Here is a 20,433-nt window from a genome sequence, read left to right as displayed (position 1 = left end):
AGATACTCGCCGCTAGATGAACGGAACTTTCCGATTGACCTATAATATTTCGAAGATATAAAAGAATGGCTCGATGACTGGATTGCCTCGAAAAAACCTAAATTTTTCTACCGCGGAATCTATTTATTACCCGAAAAGTGTGAAAAGGTTATAGCTTTCGATGGACAATATTGTGAATAAAATATCAGGTACATTTTTGATAAAATAAGTTCAATATTTTTTAGTAAAAAACAGCGAGAATTAATTCAAGCACTTAATATAATAAATTAATTTGTAATTTCAACAGTTTTCAATGAGATGACAGAAAGGTGGGGCGTTTAGCTTGTGAGCTAAGTTTTGGACAGATCTGTTTTAAATGTTAATTTCTATTAAAAGGATTAAGTATTAATTCTTTACGAGACTCATTTATATATATAAATATAAAAAGTTTTACGGATGAATACATAGATAACATTAGAAAAAAAATTTATTTGCGTGGCTTTGTTACAACATTTTTTATGATATATTATATAATTTTTCTTCCCAACGTCCATTATTTGCAAAAAAAAATTAAATTTGCCTCGTAACATTGCAAAGATATTATAGTCAAGAATAATTTCAAATATTTTTTACCGTGATAATGATAAATCATTACTTAAAAAATAATAAAATTTTAATTTAAATTATTACGTCTTTTGGAATGTGAATTTGAATTGAAAAAAATTGAGAGAAGAGGTAAGTATAGTCTCCATATTATAATACAATTAAAAATTAATTAACAATTTAAGGTATTCATAGTCGATTCTTATATTTAAGACTCTTAAGGGGATCCTAAAGCAACAGAAATGACCGACAATTACAGTGAACCATTTTCTCCGAATTGGCTTTATAGATCATGAAATTTTTTCACACGATGAAAGTGCACATCAAAATGTCATAGGTAACGCTAAATTTGATAAGAAAATTGGAGAAAAAAAATGAAAAATTCACTTATTTCAGCTGTCACTTGAAGTTATAATTTACTTATTGTAGAAATTCTGTGGGTCGTACATATAAAATGGTACTCTCGCCCCAAGCGTATGACGTGCACAAATAATCCTAAGCTTGCGAAATTGTCATCTAAGGTCTAACAAAACAGATATTCCAAAATATTTGTTTCATGTGTAATCGTTTCGCTGATACAGATAAACGATGGTAAAAAGCATGAGAATTGTGTATCAGGTATGTTACAGTATGTATTGCGGTAGATGGCGTAGGAACTTGAGAGAGAAAAGTAACAGGCGAAAGAGAGATAGACATATGTTCTGTTCTTTTTCTCTAGAGATCCTATAATCAGAGTTTGGCCAAAGCGGGCACAACTTCTGGTTGGTTCTCTACCTCGGTCCATTCGGTATTCTTCGGATAGCTTCGTACATTGTCGAAAAACGAGTTCGAAGAATAGAAAGAGACAGATAGCTCTAATTAGCCTTGTCTCAAAAAGGGTAGAAACTGTTCCGAGATCCCGGATAAAAAAAATTAATAAATTACAGTTAAATAATTCAGCCAATTGATTAACTCGATTGACCATTTTCTTCTTTGAGACTTCAGATCGATTTTTAACTTCGTGGACATAAGGTGTTTGTTTATAACCATATCACCATATGACCTGCTGTTATCTATTTTCTGACACAGTGTCACGCTTTCTGCACATGCGTAATACGAGAAAGAAAGCAATATCTGTTATCTCCTTCTATTCGCCGTCTTTGGTCCGCTTTGGCCAAACTCTGATTATAGGATCTCTATTTTTCTCTTAAGTTGAGCGCACAGCACCGTCTGACATAGATTTTTCAGTAAGATCACCAAAATTTTATTATCGACCTCGATCAATTCGGCTGTCGCTTTAGGATCCTCTTAAGTTAAAATATTATAATTATAAGTCTTAAGATGTTATAATTATAAATCAATCACAGAGCCGTATTAGTATAAGACATTAATAATGTCTTATACTAATACGGTTCTGTAATTTATTTAACATGTTTTGAAATAAGTATCGACTATGATTATCAACCCATGATTCGCTCTATTTCCGTTCAAATGTATATAAATATAAAACGGGTATCTTCTTCAAAGAAATTGTACGGTTTGTGTGTTATCTTCATGTTGGAATTGTTGAATGTCAATGTTTCGTGAACAGTTCACTTCATCATGATGAAAAGCAACCTAATGCCGGTATCTTTGTGGTTGCTCCTCGCTCTGGTGATCTGTAATGTTTATGAAACGTTGGTATTTAAGAGTTCTGACAATGAGTAATCATCATAATCATATTGAATCATAACGTCATAAATAAGAAATGTGTTGTAATCGATACGTTAATTTTTCTTGCTTGTTATTTATAATTAAAGACAATATTTATTATCCTTCCCCCCCTTCCTAAAAGTCAATAAATAGTTCTAAAAGACACATAAAGGTGGTTTACTACTCTTTATTCAATGCGTATGCGTAGCCTATTTCCACTTCACCATTTCACTTCAATGTTTTTTTGACTATTTACTGATTGTCTCAGCGGAAATAAGAATAATCTTGTTCCATTTTTATGGATGTTTTATAGCGATCTTATTATTTTATTTTATTTAAATTGTCTTTATTTACAAATGATATGCAAGAAAAATCAGCGTGTCATTTTTTGTTTATGACTTCACGATCTAATATGGCTGAGGTGAGAACTCAGCATACACATTTTCGGCATTTAACATCAAAATTGTGGTACGTAGCAAAGCATAGTATTAACATTAATATCTGCTAACAATTTTATATATCTTGCGTAATACTTGCGTATAGATATTCATAACTTTTATCAAAATACAAATCGAAACTATCATATATTTTCAAAATATATGTAAGTCCATAAAATTTTTCAATAAAAGTTAAGAAACTTGTGAACCTGCAAACAGGATATAAAGCCGAATATGTTTTTAAGAAGATATTAGAATCACACGCTGTCGTTATTATTAAGTACTACTCGATCATGACGTGAACAAAGCATCCCGGTGTTATTTAATGCTATTATTCGTCCGACAAGCCTAGACAAAAGGCGAAAAGGAACGTTGAGGAGAAGGATAATGAAAACTAAACGAAACAGGAAAGGAAAAATGAGCGAAAAGGGAAGAGGTCGTTCGAAAAACGTTAAAAAAAAAGGTAAAAAGATAGTAAAACATAAAGAAATGACGCTATTTGAATGTTTGGTATTGCAGACGCGGTGGATTGCAGCAGCAGTGAATCAACAGATACAATTGGCAACAAAGTTAACAAAATATCAGTCGCTACCCATAAACGACACATCTCTTCTGCTGACGCACTACCATGCGCCAAGATGCCAAGAATTCACACAAAGCGCCAAAACATATCTCGTCAATTGGATGGCAGCAACATGCTCTATTCTTCTTCTTCCTCATTAACATCAATGTCTTCGTCATCATCGGTATCTACATCATCGCGTCAAGAAATTAGATGCCAACAAATGTTTGAAGCATTTGACGATAGATCTAGCACGCGTAGTGGAACGAGCTATAAATCGTCTACGAGCGCGAGGAATTCAGGTAGCGACGGCCGGCAATCCGACTATGAAGAATTGTCATCCGACAGTAGATTTTTCTCGCGAAAAGACTTTCCATGTTTTAAACTGAAGTTAAAGGAGGTGCGAGTGCAGCTGTACGATATCTCGCATAATAAGAAGTACCAAAAAATAGTGGCAGCAAAGCTTTCCAAGTCCTCTTCTGAGTCTTCATTTTCCAAGAATAAGATGAATGTCTGGGAAGTGGAGAAGATTCTACAAAAGCGTGAACATAGGGGACAAATGCATTATCTGATCAAATGGAAAAACTGGGACGTCAATCACAACTCGTGGGAACCATTACGGAACCTCGTTAGCTGCGAAGCACTGCTGCGTGAATTTGAAGAGGAGCGGCAAACGTTGCTGAATCAATTCAAAAAAAAGACGAACTTTTATCCGGACCTGTTTGACGCTCAGCTTTTTCTGGTGCGAGCATATGGCAATATTAACAAATCGATCATCGAAGCTACACATGATGCCGCAGTTGCCCTCGTTGGGGATGTTATATACATCAATATTCGGCGTTTCCTAAAGAATTCGACCGTCATGTTGGAGGAAAAAATCAAACAGCAGATATTGTTCATGCTGCTGATTGATCTGCGGCGTGACCAACTCGAATCTCTAATGGAATGGCAGACCAATATGAATATTATTACGAAGGGCAAGCCGACGATACAAGTGGAGAATCTGGTGGATTTGGAGAGTGCACCGCAAGACTTCTGTTATATCGACAACTATTTACCAGGTGAAGGTGTTATAATACCGGAAGATCCACCAATCGGTTGCCGGTGCAGACGCGTGTGCGGGACCGGTAGGAGACCCAAATGTTGTTTTAAGCAGAACAACGTTAAATCGTTGCCATACACACCAGAAGGCCGAATATGCGTGCCTATAGGTACACCTATCTACGAATGCAACAAAAGTTGTAAGTGCAAAGCGACTTGTCCGAATCGGGTGGTACAACAAGGTACTAAAGTACACCTGTGTATCTTCCGTACGGACAACGGACGTGGTTGGGGCGTGCGCACTTTGTGTGAGATCAAAAAAGGCACCTTCGTGACCAAGTACGTGGGTGAAGTGATTACTAGCGACGAAGCAGATAGACGTAGTAGAAATTTCAATTTGACAGGTTGTACATACCTTTTTGACCTCGACTACGACGATACCGATGGTCCATGCCCGTACACCGTAGACGCCGCGTCTTACGGCAATATTTCACACTTTTTTAATCATTCTTGCGACCCTAATCTCGCGGTCTGGGCAATTTGGATCGACTGCCTGGAACCGAAACTGCCCAGTCTCGCGCTATTTGCCATTAAGGATATTAAACCGAATGAAGAACTTACATTCGATTATATGCGCGAGAATGCGAACGGAAACAACGAACCAACAAATGTCAATTCAAGAAGCAAGGTGCCTTGCAAGTGTGGCACCGCGACGTGCCGGCGATACTTGTTTTAATACTTTGCCGTGTAACTTTCGTAAGCTCCAATTAATGATTATAGCCTTTTATTCTGTATTTTTATTTTTTTTTTACTATAGCATTTTTTTCTGTATGTATTATTGGGTTAGCAACAACTATAATTTGGAAAGGAAGAATGTACTCAGGATTAACTGAAATGAGAGTAGTAGCTCAAGTAGTTGTATAGTTACTCAAAACTTTGTTTGCAATTATTTTTTTAGGCTCGGTCTTTATCTTTTTAATTAAATTATAATTGCGCCAGCAAAGTTGTGAGTAATTATAAAATTATTTAACTTGTAAGTGATTTTATTATTATACATATGATAATTGCTACAATTTAAATTTTAATGCATTTTTTTTTATTGAGAATGCTAAATAATTAATCTTAATATTATAAAAGTTGAGCCTGTGTTATATAAAAGTAACCTTTCAAGTGTGAAATATATAAAACAAAAATTTTTGAAAGTCTGATTATACAAAGTTACTATAGGATTTCATTATAAAGCATGTATTTTGATCATAATTTGCAGTTGATGCGATGACAAATCATTTTATTTTAATTATCTTTATTTTGATGCATATTAAAGAAATGAGACTTTCAAAGTACAAACTGTAAACTATAAAGTGTAAGAAAAATGGTTCATTATCGTGCCTGTGTTAGTGGAGAGTTGTGGATAAGCATAAAAGAAAAACATCGAAAGAAATCGTTACAAAGGCTAATTCTACAATGTGCTTTTTGTTTCCTGTTTCTTGTTGTTTGTTTCTTGCCTTCTTGATCAAAAAGCCAAGAGACAAACAGAGATAAACAGCAAGAAACAGGAAACAAAAAGTACATTGTACAATAGAATTAGCAAAAAGATTGTGACAAAGCTAATTGTTGCATGATCTTGTTTTAATATATTTTGTGCTAATTTTTATATACTCGGCTAATTGTACAAATTAAATACAAATGTAAGAAATATCGTTAAAAATTCATGTTCTTCAATCACATAGTAACATCGATTGATTTTTATATTTTATGTCCTTACAATTTGTATGTTAATATGTTGTTTTTTAAAAAATATTTTTCCTTTCTTTTTTTTGAGAACAGATTATATATTTCTTGTTATACAAAGGTATCAATGGTACCATCTTATGTTCCCCTCGAAGTGTAAAAATTTTGTTCAAAACATTTTTTCATTTAATATGCAGTATTTCTGATATTTTAGTGGATTATTTAAAATAGGATAATCTATATATTTCTTGCGTGTGTGTATATATATATATATATATATATATCATACATTACGTTTTTGAATGTGTCAAGTTTGCAGTGTCTTCTAATTAGAGATTTTAGAGAAAAAAGAAAAAAGTCTAGGATCTTGTTTATTCCAACTTCTGGATATATGAATGATACGTTTAATTATATAATTAAAGGTGTTTAAGGAAATAAAATTAAAAGGGAAAGACCTCAAAAATTTTTTAGAAGATGCTGCAAATAGGAATTATTCAATTAAACAATACATTAAATTAAGAAATAATACTGTTATAATGAAAACGCTAAGAACATGCTACATACATAAACACATTCTCATTATCTTTGATGTTCAATAGCACATTTTATATGTATTGATTTTGTGTATTATAACCGTGCATTATAAAATTTTTGAATTTATTTTGGTTTTAGTCACAACCATTCAGTAAGTGCGCAATTACAGCCTTTATTCATATATGGCATATCATAGACAAAATCTTTGCCTCTGTGGAAGATATAGTCCGATTTAATATATATATTTTTTCGATAAACACGATTAAGTTTCATGGATAAAGAGAGTATTCTATTTTTATTCCAAGAATAGAAGATAAAAATAATTCAATTATTTTTATATTATATACGTTAGATATGTAATTGGTAGTTATGAGAAAATTATCGTAAGAGAGTCTCTAGAGATTAAAGGTAACGGCGAGAGTCAACTTTTTATAGTCTGAATAGTGGGCAATTAGATATACATTATGCAATATATAATGTAAAGCATAACCCGATACGTACAAATTGTTTGCAACTAAGAGAGATAGTGTTAAAAGATATGCCAAAGAACAATTTTGTTTGTAACAATTATGTGACAGCAATTCGATTTCCACTATGGAAATATCGAAAATGAACACATTCATACATATGCTTTCCTGTAATAATATCACAGCTAACAACAATTGCGTTGCAGTATTAAATAACTATAAAACCGAAAATTTTTTTACGTCATCATGTTTTTTAACCACATTGGGATGTAAACATATTAATCAAGAATAAGATTTATTTTTACTCCTATCTATACACACTGGGATCCTAGAAACCCCAATGCAGTTTACTAAATCGAGATTTTTTAGAGTTTCTAAATTTTTTCTTTTTTTCTTTGAATCTATATACCTCGAAGCTCCCTAATTCTATCGTCTTTTATATATTATGGACTTGTTCCTTAATTAATTCTCCATTGATTGAAAAAAAAATTAATTGAAATATGTTTATTTTTACAAAAGTTACAGTAATAAATATAGATGAGGTTTCAGGAACCCGAGTGTATATATCAAGAGTACAAAACACAGGGTATAGTTAGAGTTAAAATGTATTGCTATCTTAGAATCAAGACCGTCTTAAGATTATGTATATGTGCCACTCTATTGTCGTATTTTTTCCACAGAGAGTTTCAAATCGATAACTATCTTTTTTACATCTTTTCAGACAAAAATTCTTCGTAAGAGAGTTTCTAAAGATTAAAGTGTAACTGTCGATTTTTTATAGTCTGAAATTTGAATAGTGGGTAATTAGATACACATTATGCAATATATGTATAAAGCATAATCCGACAAGTACAAATTCTCTGCAACTAATCGTGTTAAAGGATATGCCAAAGAATAATCACTGTAATAGTTATGTGACAGCAATTCTATTTCCACTATGCAAATATCGAAGATGAACATTGATACATATGTTCTCCTGACAATCACAGCTAACAATATTAAACATTATTGCGTTGCAGTATTAAATAATAACTGTAAAATACAAGAATTTGTTTTACGTTGTCATCGTATCTTTTGATCACATCGGAACGTAAAGAGTTGACATAAACATATGTTAGTTCAAAGTAAGAATTATCTTAAGTTCTATTGCCTTATAACTAGAATCGTTTTGGAACCGTGTATATGTGTGCCACTCTATCGTCGTATTCTCTTCATAGAGAATATCGATCGGAGAATATTTTCTTACATCTTTTAAACGAAAAATTGCACTGTTTATATAATATATACATATGTCGATAGGTTTATGGCATTATTTATACATGTAAATCGGTATTATAAGAGATTAAACAGTTATAGTTGTAGGTTTTAATTTTCGGCCCCTATATTCAATCGATTACAGCACTTATTCAAATTTAAATTTTTTTCTCGCTATACAGTCGTTTTGAAGCGCGTATAAAAAGTCGGTGCTGCGAATCTAACTTCAAAAAATAGTAGCAAAAATTATATAATATATAATGTTGTTCGAAGAGCAGCATTTGAGATACTGCTTCCTTTTCGCGTTCCAACTGAAGAAAAATGTCGCGGAAGCACAAGAAATGAGTTGCTCGGCTTTAGGCGAAAACTCTGTCGTACAGTAAAAAATGGTTCCAATGATTTTGTGATAGCAATTTTAATTTGGAGGATAAAGAATGCCCAGGTCAACCGAAAAAAAATGGAGGATGAGGAATTGGAATAGTTTTTGGACGAAAATCCTTGTTAAACGCAATCAGAAATTGTGAATGCATTTAAATATTGACTTATGATGAAAAATGAATTCTGTATGACAATTCGAAGAGACGAAAATCTTGGGTTCATCTAGGTTAACAATTAACCAACACTGCAAAACCAAACATTCACATCAAAAAGGTTATCACTATGTATTTGGTGGGATCAAAAGGGTGTTGTTTACTATGAGCTGCTCTAACTTGAGAAAACGGTTCACTGTTGAATGTTTACCAACAGCAATTGATTCGAGTAAGTGACGTTTTTGAAGTAAAAAGACCGTTTACTGGTACTGGAAGAAGGAAAGTGATTTTGCTGCAAAACAATACGCGGCTGCATATGTCAAAATCAACAATAGGAAGTCATCTCTGATTTGGGCTAGAAAATTCTCCCTCACGCGACATATTCTCCGAACCTAGCACCTATACGGATTACTATCTTTTTCGGGCTCTCCAACATCATCTGGTTGATTCCTAATTCAAGTTTTTCGAAGAAGTTAAAAGAAACATCGTAGAATTTGTCGATTCAAAACAACTTTTCTTTGAAGCAGAATTCGACAGTTTACTGATAGATGGCGAAAATGTGTAAAAAGTGAAGAGGGTTTGAACATTAGATACTTTGAATATTAGATTAATTTTTGAACATGGCTAGACACTACTGCGTCTCCTGATATTTATTCTTTTATAATTTTACATCGAAACTTGGTAAAATATTCGATAATTAAGTTGTAGATAAGTAAGTATATATACTGTAAGTAAATATAAGGTTCCTATAAGATTGATGATCATGAGTACGTTATTTCTATGGATGAATTAAAAAAAAAGTTACTAGGTAAATTATGATTTGTCGCGTCTATCTCTTCTCATGTAAAATTCTATTATTGTAGAGAAAGTCTACGATGTATTATATAGTTTATTTTTCCATGGCGCAAAAACTATTTGGATAACATTGTAATGTACCTAGATCTTTTATAATATAAAGTTTTTATAAAGATGAAGTTGTCCGATAAATCTAGATGACAAGTAACTGTAAACGTCAATCAAACATCATCTAACAAATATATTTATTTATGTATGCATATATGTAAGGTTATTAAAATTAAAATTTTTACAAATTTATGCTGAATTTATTTTGAAAGTCGAATAAAAGTAATGCGCAACACATTGATCCCCTTTCAAAAAGAAATAATCCTTGCAAGCTAAAGAAGAGAAAAGAAGGGCAAGTTGTCTGATTGCTCTTCTTCATTTCAGGATACGCAAACGCGAAGATTTACGAATGTGAAAATCCGAAATGTCCTCGACCTGGACGCTACATATCCGGTGGATCCAGCAAAGATGACTCTTTCCCTTGCATGCGTTCTGTTTGTTCAGGGAGATTTCAATTGGTTCGGCATGTCTCCTTTGTCGATTGTCCTGGACATGATATTCTTATGGCGACTATGCTTAACGGAGCAGCTGTTATGGACGCCGCCTTGCTTTTAATCGGTAAACGATATATTTCTTGGCGTTGATCGTAAGATATTTGTCGTTTCTTCAAAGTAATAAGCTTTTTTGAAATTATAACTCTATTGAATTGTAGCTGGCAATGAATCGTGTCCTCAGCCTCAAACATCGGAGCACTTGGCCGCTATTGAAATTATGAAACTTAAGCACATAGTCATCTTACAAAATAAAATTGACTTGGTTAAAGAAGCACAAGCGAAGGAACAGTACGAGCAGATATTGAAATTCATTCAAGGTATTGGTTTTTTACCATCTCAAGATAGAATGCAATAAAGCTTCACTGGCGAAATTCTTCCAATCCGATGAAAACGAAGCAGCGTTAAAACACTCTATTGAAGTCCTCTTATTTGCTCTTTTTATGGAGTGAAGCATAGACCTTCAAGTTGGACTGGTAATACAAGCAGGATCGTGTCCGTATTTCTTTTTCTAAAGCCCTGTGTTCACGATGCTAGAATTAAGTGTATGGAAGTACGTTTCGTACATGCTTGGTATATACTACACCAGTGAGCTATACATATACAGGGTGTTCCAGAACGATCGCGGCAAATTACATGCGCAGGTAGAGCGGACTTAACTAATTTAAAAATTCCTGTATTATTTTGCAATTTTTGCAATAGTCAGCGAGATATTGGTAAAAATTATCGAATACGCGTGTCCGCCCGGCCTATTACTACCAACAGTTTACGCCTATATTGATAGCTCGATGGCGCGCGGACCACGGAGAGTAGGGATTGTTTGGCAAGCATCCCATGCCGCATACACCCAAACATCGCGACTCGGAGCTAACAGTGGCGCGCTTGCCAGGCCATCCCCGCTCTCCACGGTCTGCACCCTATTGATCTACCAATGAGCGTACACTGTTAGCAGTAGTAGGCTGGGCGGACGCGTGTATTCGATAATTTTTACCAATTAATATCTCGTTGACTATTGCGAAAATTGCAAAATAATACAGGACTTTTCAAATTAGTTAAGTCTGCTTTATCTGCGCATGTAATTTGTCGCGATCGTTCTGGGACACTCTGTATATAATAGAGTGAGATTTCCCTATGCTAACGGTGGTGGAGGGCGGCAGCCGACTGTACGAGAATGACAGTGAGTATTTCTGCCTCACTTCAGGGTATCGATCATGAAACTTTTTCTCTAGGATAAAAAGAGAAAAGTAAAAATTTTTATCATTGAATCTAATGGAGAAATTTTTCATTTTTCATCCTAGGGAAAAAGTTTTATGATCGATACCCAGTACTATTACTAAAGTGAAGCAGAAATAGGGCAGCTCACTTAAAGGATCACCTGTTCCACCCTGCAAAAATAGACAAAAAACCCCGCACTGAATAAGTAAAAAATGGGTTTATTGCGAAAGGCAATTGTAATATACATACAGTGTTGGTAAAAAATTTCGGGATGGTAAAATATCATGAAAAATATATCGATATAAAAAAATCTGTCTTCTGCTAAGAGAGTCTTCTTCTAATTAACGTTTTGTGGTGCAATATTACTCGCATTTGATCCAATTTGAATTTAATTTCTAAATCATTGAGGCATAACTGACACCTCTGTGAAGTTGGCACCTTATTTAAAAAAAAATGAAATTTTCGACAGAGTTCTGAATGCACCCCGAAGATTTCTGAAGTTCCTGCCTAAAATAAAAAATTGTTCGACAGTTCTGGGTAGCACCCCACGAGTTCTGACGAAAGTTCTTAATACTCAACGCGCTAGGACTAACGGTTTCAGAGAAATCGCGATTTTTCGTAAAATTTCTAAGTTCCGTGGTGAAAAAATTTTTTAGAGTTACGGGAATTCTGTCGACAGTTCTGGGTAGCACCCGACGAATTCTGACGAAAGTTCTTAATGCTCAACGCGCTAGGACTAACGGTTTCAGAGATATCGCGATTTTTTGTATTTAAAAATAAAAAATATATATTTTTTACATTACAGCAGTTCTGTTAACAGTTCTGGATAGCACCCCAAGAGTTCTACTAAAAGTTATTAGCATTTAAAGCGCTATGACTAATTGGTTTAGAAGATATCGCAATATTTCGTTGTGCGTTTTGTGAAGTTAGCACCCCAAATTTTTAATTTTCGATTTTTAGTGTTAATTCGCCAGAACTATTTTTTATTTTAGGCAGGAACTTCAGAACTCTTCGGGGTGCATTCAGAACTCTATCAAAAATTTCATTTTTTAAAAAATGAGGTGCCAACTTCACAGAGGTATAACTGACACAGTGATTTCATAACGATGCATGTTGCGTCAGAGCTCTGTTATATCATGCATGATAATGCGGAGCTCTGACGCAACAATGCGAATAAGAATTTTATTCACTTTATTTCAATGTATCAATTTTTCCTTGAATCTGGCGTTATTATAATGATTATTTTCGATTTCTACGAAGAAAAATACATAAGAAAATATACAAATAAAACGATCCCTGAGTGGTCGGTAAAACCTCGAAAATTTGTACTCTCCTTTCAAGACAAAATAACTTCGTCAAAAATCGTCGTATCAATATAGTTGCTTTCCATTTACACCGATTCTCAGATAATTCTCACTTGTGATGTCATAACTCAATTGAATACGTGTTCCTTTTACATTGTGACAAATGAGATTCAATTGAGGTTTTTACCTACAAACTGCACAAGATTAAAATCATGTGCTTTACTGAGCCTCGTAGACTCACTTTAAAATTGAGGTAATGAACCAGTATTGTTATTTGTTAATTTTACCAAAATTAGTAAGTAGTGACGCCATTAATCTGAGTACTTTATACTTAGCTCACTTCAAACCCAATTTCACTTGTGTGTAAATGGAAAGCATCTATTGTTTGCTTGTTTTTTAGGGCAAAACGGGTGATCTTTAATTTTGTTGAGTAGCGTATATAGCTTACTGTACATTGAAATGTTTTATTGAGATTATACTTATCTTTCTATACGATTTTACAAAGGTTTGGTTTTTGGATACTTTCTAATTATATCTACATTGTACACTTTCAAAAAGAATCTTTTCTCATATTTCTCGCTACCATATATTTTTTTTTTAATTTTGATGTAGTATTAACGCCTCCTCATGTGTCTCACTGCGTGGTGTATATTAATGGACATTTTGATAAAGAGAATCTGAAAAGTGTGTCTCTCTCCAACTTCCCTCGAACCGTTTTTCTATTAAAAAAACTATAGATAATTGCTAGTTTGTACTTATAAAGCCCTATATTTACGGTGTTCAGACTCAGTCCGAATTCTCGGACCAAGAGATGCCAATTAACATGTAATTTTACGGAAGAAAAAAACAAGTTGATTGATTATATTTCTTAGATCCAAAAACTCTAGTTCTAGCAGACTCAGGGCTTAAAATCTATGAAATGAAGCTAGTATTATTATTAGTTCTTTACCATTTCAAAATACAATTTTATTTAGCAAAACTACATTAGTGAGATTCTCCTATTCCGTCGAAAACAAAGCAGCGTTTAAACGTTCTTCGCTGAAGCCCTTTTTAAAACCTGCTCTTACCTTTTCATAGAACGAAGATTTGCCGTCAAAGAATATTTTGTCATTCTGCCATGACTAAAGGAGCATTTAAACAGATTAAAGATGGCATGCGACGCTTGTTTTCCTATTAGGTTGCTAGTTCGATTAGAATCTTGCTATTGTATTGGCTACGATGCACTGTCAGTATTTAATAATCTAATTTAACAATTCAGTAGGAAAACAAGTATCATGTGCCGTTGTCTTAAAGGTAAAAGAAGTGAACCGTAGCCAGTGACAGTGTTGCTTTGCTTATATCGGGAAAGTATACGGAAATTTTTTACCAGTGTATCTTCACTGTGTATGAAATTGTATTTTAAAAGACACATGTGCGCATCTATATATTTGCACAATTCTATTTATATAATTTAAAATTAGGAACGGTGGCGGAAGGTGCTCCAATAATTCCGATTTCGGCGCAACTGAAGTATAATATTGAAGTACTGTGTGAATACATTACTAAGAAAATTCCAGTCCCAATGAGAGATTTTACGTCGGAGCCTCGATTGATCGTTATTCGATCTTTTGATGTGAATAAACCAGGCTGCGAGGTGGACGATTTGAAAGGAGGCGTCGCTGGTGGTAGCATTCTTAGAGGAGTGTTGAAAGTATAAACTAGATTAATCTCTAGATTAAGAAAGTATAAACTAGATTAATTAGTTGATTTCTTGATATGTGATATCATACAATTTTATTATAGGTCGGAATGGAAATTGAAGTTCGTCCAGGATTGGTATCTAAAGATAGCGAAGGCAAGCTGACATGTCGCCCGATATTTTCGCGCATTGTGTCTCTATTCGCCGAACAGAATGAATTGCAATTTGCTGTACCTGGTGGTCTAATTGGTAAATAATTATTATTATTTAATTAGTAAATAATATTTTTAAAAATGTTTTTTTATTGGCGTTTGTACTCATCCAGGTGGTAAAAATGTTAGCAGAATGTCGGTAAATTGGCATCAAATTTGATCAGAGATATTGACCTCATTTGATGTCGCATTCTGCTTCTGTTCTGTTGAGAGTATCTGTTGAACATTTTACGTCTACAAAATGATGGTAAAGATCGAACGGAACACATATTGACATTTTATGCCAGCAAATTGACAGCAAAAACCGAGCAGAATCTGTGCAACAATTTAACGGCAGACTGACAGCATAAATCGAGCAGATCGTGTTGTCTGATAGATATTAAAATTAACGTTATTATGCCGGAAAAAATGTTTAATTACGTTTCTATTATATATTACATTTTTTCTATTTGGAGGAAATAATTTAAAATAATTTTTAAATAAAAATTAAATAAATTTTAAATCTAATGAGACAATGCCGCAGCGGTCTAAGCTGAATTACGGGTACTTCCAAATAATTACTTCTAAATAAATAAATTTTACATATTACAGCTTAAATATATAAATAAATACATATACAATATATTATTTTACATATATTATGCTGTTAAAAGAACAGAATCTATTCGATTTCTGCCATCATTCTACTATCAAATTATGTTGCACAGATCTTGCTCGATTTTTACTGCAAATCTACTAATTTTCTAATCAAATCTGATACTAGTTTGCCGACATTCTGTTAACATTTTGCTTACGGAACAGTCTTTGTTTGAGATTTGTTGCCTAACATTTAAAAAATCATATATCAAACTCTGTTCAGTTTCTGCTGGTTTGGTTATCTGGGCAACCTGATAGCGATCTGATTTATATCGTGACTCAAAGTAGATCTATTAGGTGCTTGAATTAGTTCTCGCTGTTGACAGGGAAAGGTCAAAATTCTCAGATTCGTGTAAAGGAGGCACGGCAGTGTCGCTGCGCCTGGCTTAGCGCCGAGACACTACCGTGTCTCCAGATATTTGTGCTGTTTCAACATGGCCAAAAGTGACTGCTTATGTATATGAAAGTACTATCAACAGGCTTTAATAATCAGTATATAACATTTGATCGGATGCAAAGAATACAATTTTTTATCGCGTTAGAAATGTTGGGTTTCGTACCAAAAAAAGAGCATTTGCGTTACTTTTCTGTTTTAATTTCAAGAAATCTGCTGTTGAAAGTCATCGTTTGCTAGTGGAGGTTTATGGAGAGCATGCTTTATTTGAAATAACTTGCAGAGATTGATTTAGAATATTTAAAAAAAACAACGATTTTGTCGTGAATGACAAAGAGCGCTCTGGTCATCATCCGAAAAAATTTGAAGATGGAGAATTGGAGGCATTACTTCAAGAAGATTAATGTCAGACGCTCAAAGAATTGTCGGAAATATTAAATATCGATGTGTCAACCGTTAGCAAACGTTTAAAAGCAATGGAAACGATCGAAAAGTTAAGAAATTTGGTCCCACATGGATTGAAAGAGACATTGCAAAACGTTCAGCCATTTGTGAATTGCTGCTCCAGAGACAAAAACGGAAGTCGTTTTTGCATCGAATTGTGACTGATGATGAAAAATCGATTCGTTACGACAATCCTAAACGCAAGAAATCATGTGTGCGTCCCGGCGAATCATCAATATCAACGCCAAAACAGGATATTCATGGAAAGAAGGTCATGCATTTGGTGGGATTAAGTCAGTGTCATGTACTATGAGCTGCTGCAACCGAGTCAAACCATCAATGGTGAATGCTATCAACGTCAATTATTCAATTTGAATCGAGCACTCAAGAAAAACATCCACAATATGCCAAAAGACATGATAAAGTTATTTGTCTCCTTGACAACGCCAGACTGGCCAGACCATGTTGCATAACCAGTGAAGGATATCTTTGAGGCACTTGAATAGGATGTCTTACTTCACCCGCCCTATTCACCAGACGTTGCTCCATCAGATTACCACTTGTTTCGGTCGATACAGCATGGTTTTTCTAAGCAACAGTTATTTCGAAGATATCAAAAAATGGTTCGATGACTGGATTGCCTCGAAAGAACCTGAATTTTTCTATAGCGGAATCCATTTGTTTCTCGAAAAATGGGAAAAGTTTATATCTTTTAATGGACAATATTGTGAATAAAATATCAGGTACTTTTTTGATAAAAGGAGTCGAGTTTTTTTAGCAAAAAACAGCGAGAATTAATTCAAGCATCTAATAGTTTATCAACAAGTTACATTTACATCAAATATTTTTAAAAATTGATGAGGTCGTATTTAGGTCCAAATTACCTAAAGCGTCTCGTGTTTTGTCAACAAATCTCGCATGTTTACACCGAAAAAGCTTACGACCTATTTTAGGTCAGGCCGTTAAAAAAATGAAACCTAACTTAAAGCTAGATCAAGTTATCTATCAAGTGTTTATAGCATGAGATGGTGTAAACGTAGAGTTAATCACTCTTGTATGAATAGGGTGATAACAAGTTCTTGTTTTGTAAGAATAATAGATTATTTATGTAACTTTTTTAAGGTGTTGGAACCAAAATCGAGCCTACTCTGTGCCGTGCTGATCGTTTAGTTGGGCAAATTCTTGGAAGTGTCGGTGCATTGCCACAAATATTTATTGAGCTGGAAATTTCGTATTATTTATTGAAACGTTTATTGGGAGTGAGAACCGAGGGCGATAAAAAGGGTGCGAGGGTGAGTCTATTTTCATTCTGCACAATCTTAAAAAATTTACATTATCATATTTAAATTAATATGTGTATTCTGTAAGTAATTTTACAGGTTTAAGTCTTAACTAGCATTCTCATAAACATTGCAAATATATAAATATTTTATGTAATAGTTTATTTTCTGATATTTTATTTGTATCCTTGTATATAGCTTGTAATTATATCTAGCTTTGTTTTTTTTCTAATGTTATGTTTATATTCTATATAATAAAAAAGATTTTAATTAATTTATTATTTTTGTAAATATCTTGGTAATAGGTACCAAAACTATCAAGGGGAGAGGTACTACTTGTTAACATTGGATCGTTGAGCACCGGTGGCAGAGTATTGGCTACTCGTGCTGACTTGGCGAAGATCAGCTTGACGAATCCAGTGTGCACTGAGATTGATGAGAAGATTGCGTTATCCAGAAGAGTGGAAAAGCATTGGCGTTTAATTGGATGGGGTCAAATTTGCGGAGGTCAAACAATAGATCCTATTTTAGATCGAAAATAATGACAATACTTGATCTAGCTTTTCTCAAAGCTATTATTTCTACGATCTGTTCACAACACCATAACTGGTCTCGTGTACGAAATATTTATAATAAAAATTTGAATCTAATCTTGTCAAGACTAATTCATTCTCAGTAGCGTTACGATCATAGTCCCGACTTTCCTTAAGCCTTAATCACACTACAGGTTAGCGATTATATACGGTTGTCGGTTTTATTTTCGTCAATTACGTTGCATCTAACGCGCTCATTGTATTACGATTCGTCAAAAGAAAATTGACAACCGGCAACTTGTAGTGTGATTACGACTTTAGAGAATAATTGAATCTTGATTTTTCTCAGTTTCTTAAAAATGAAAGTTTATTACAATTTTTTTATGAGAATCATTTATACTGCTTATTGTACAATCCTCAGCTCAGCTCGGCTTAGGCAATAAGCATAGATGTTATCAATTACTTGTACCTACAATTCTTAAGATCATGGCATACAAAAAACTTAATGCAGTAAGACGGTAAGCAGTAAAGAAATCAACATTGTGGATTTGCTTAAGTTATGGCCTTACAGCCTCTACTGTGATTGATCAATTTGCTTACTGCTTACGTTTTACTGCCTTAAATTTTTTTGTGTGCCATGGGTTTTTTGTGTTGGAAAGATTTTTGTTATAATCATTTTTATGTATAAAAGTAACTCCCCTATTAGTGTGCTTTTAAGTTAATTTGCTTATTACTGAATTAATTATTAAATATCGTAGCTTTAATATTTTATATGCTTAAAACTAATATCGGTTTTTCAATTATTTTTTTTTGTAAAATTTCTTTAATCTCTAAAAAATGTTAATATACACTATGTTTTTGATAAAAACGAAAAACACGTTTTTGTCCATATTAATGTCCTCCAAGCGGCGATGGCCCTCCCAGTGAGAAATGACAATTGAATTGACGTCGATTTGATGATTTCGACGTCGAATCGACATCAATTCAATATCGATTCCATTGTCATTTCTTACTGGACTGTTAATGTACTCCCAATTTGTGTGCATTTTAACATATAATTACCAAAACAAGTAATACAAGTTGATTGTTTAAATTAATGTATTATATAAGCTATTATTTTAATTATATTTATTTCAATGTACATTTCAATTATACTTATTTCAATGTTCTCAGTCCAATACAGGCCACACTAATAGGGACAAACTTAAAATTTTGCGGTACGTATTACTGGATTCACATAAATTTCTCGTATCTTTTAAAAAATGTTAGTATTCTGTATATAATAGTATTATATAGTTAAAGGAACAAGATTAAATGATAGTATTGATCTCGATTTGAAATAACACAAATAGTAGATTGTCGAAAATTTGTATTTTCATGTCATGTTTATTTTTAGTTACGTTGAAATTTCGTCGTGAGGCTTGTCGAGGTGACCGCGATCGTGAGACTTGTCGAAGTATTCACAATTGAGGTAATCACAGTTATAGTTTGAAATAACAGCAAAACATAAACGCAACATTATGCAGTCACAGAATCAACAAAACATTGATACGATGCAATATGTTGTTATCAACTCGCAGGACGTGTTCATCAATATGAAAGAACTGACACAATTAGTGGCAGAGGTTTTTCTTTTTTCATTCTTTGAAAATTTGATTGTAAATATTTCGGTATAAAATTACATAATTTTGTGTAAATGTTGTTATTAATATTTCGGTATAAGTTATCTAATTTTGTGTAAATTTAGTTTCCGTTTTATTTTTGCAATTATAGAACAAAGTACATTATAAATGAGATCTCAATCAATTTGTTTAGGTGATAACTTATATATCTCACAATTATGATAATAAAAATTTCAACGCAATTGCATTTAATTACGTGCGATTGTCATCCGAATTTCATCCTGACAAGAATGACAAGAGAGCGGCGGATTGGCTGTTCGTATTGAATACATTGAATTTTGCACTTTGGACTCAAGAGAATATGAAGGAATGGAAAGTTAATGGATTAACTGGATACATGGCACTGTGCGCTGCTATTAAAAGGGCAATTGACGTGAGAATAATTATTTAGTTTTATGTGACGTGCTATATTTCACCTATTGTTCCAATATACCATATATCCAATATATTATTAATGTAATTTAACATTAAAATTTTTTAATCTTATTGTTCTTTACGATGTAACATTTATCTTCTAACATTAATTTTGTTAATAGCGTAACACTGATTGCTTCTATTTTTGTTAACACAATTTTCATCGGCTGACATTTTCTAACTTCGTTTTCTATCAATAACTCTGCTAACGATCGGTCTATTTTATTTTATTGTTATCACTTGTCTTGTGTCTACTTCAATTGTTGCGGTATATTCATGCATTTACTCATTTATACCTATCTATTATCAGAAATGATAATTTTTATTAAAGTTCAAAGTATGAAAATGTATAACGTAAATTAAGAATATAAATTTTTGTACTTTTTGTTTCGTGAATTTTGACGGAAGATTCGTTGAATTTTATGAGTTACAATTCAA

The 20,433-nt window shown here is 33.3% G+C and overlaps 1 protein-coding gene across 2 annotated transcripts in view; it reads left to right on the top strand.

Moving 5' to 3' along the window:
* Window positions 1-17,961, top strand: part of Su(var)3-9 (suppressor of variegation 3-9) — a 28,218-nt gene extending 10,257 nt beyond the window's left edge. For both annotated transcript variants that reach the window (XM_018546769.1, XM_018546768.1), the window contains exons 5-10: window positions 10,037-10,270; window positions 10,365-10,523; window positions 14,183-14,412; window positions 14,505-14,649; window positions 17,209-17,378; window positions 17,672-17,961. In XM_018546769.1, the coding sequence (XP_018402271.1) occupies window positions 10,037-10,270; window positions 10,365-10,523; window positions 14,183-14,412; window positions 14,505-14,649; window positions 17,209-17,378; window positions 17,672-17,908 (1,175 nt within the window). In that variant the 3' untranslated portion in view covers window positions 17,909-17,961. The remainder of the gene's footprint in view (window positions 1-10,036; window positions 10,271-10,364; window positions 10,524-14,182; window positions 14,413-14,504; window positions 14,650-17,208; window positions 17,379-17,671) is intronic.
* The last annotated feature ends 2,472 nt before the right edge of the window (window positions 17,962-20,433 follow it).

The sequence above is a fragment of the Cyphomyrmex costatus genome, unplaced genomic scaffold (genome assembly GCF_001594065.2).
Source record: "Cyphomyrmex costatus isolate MS0001 unplaced genomic scaffold, Ccosl1.0 scaffold59, whole genome shotgun sequence".
NCBI lineage: Eukaryota > Metazoa > Arthropoda > Insecta > Hymenoptera > Formicidae > Cyphomyrmex > Cyphomyrmex costatus.
Note: the sequence above shows the minus strand (reverse complement) of the source record. Positions and strands in the feature narration are given on the sequence as shown.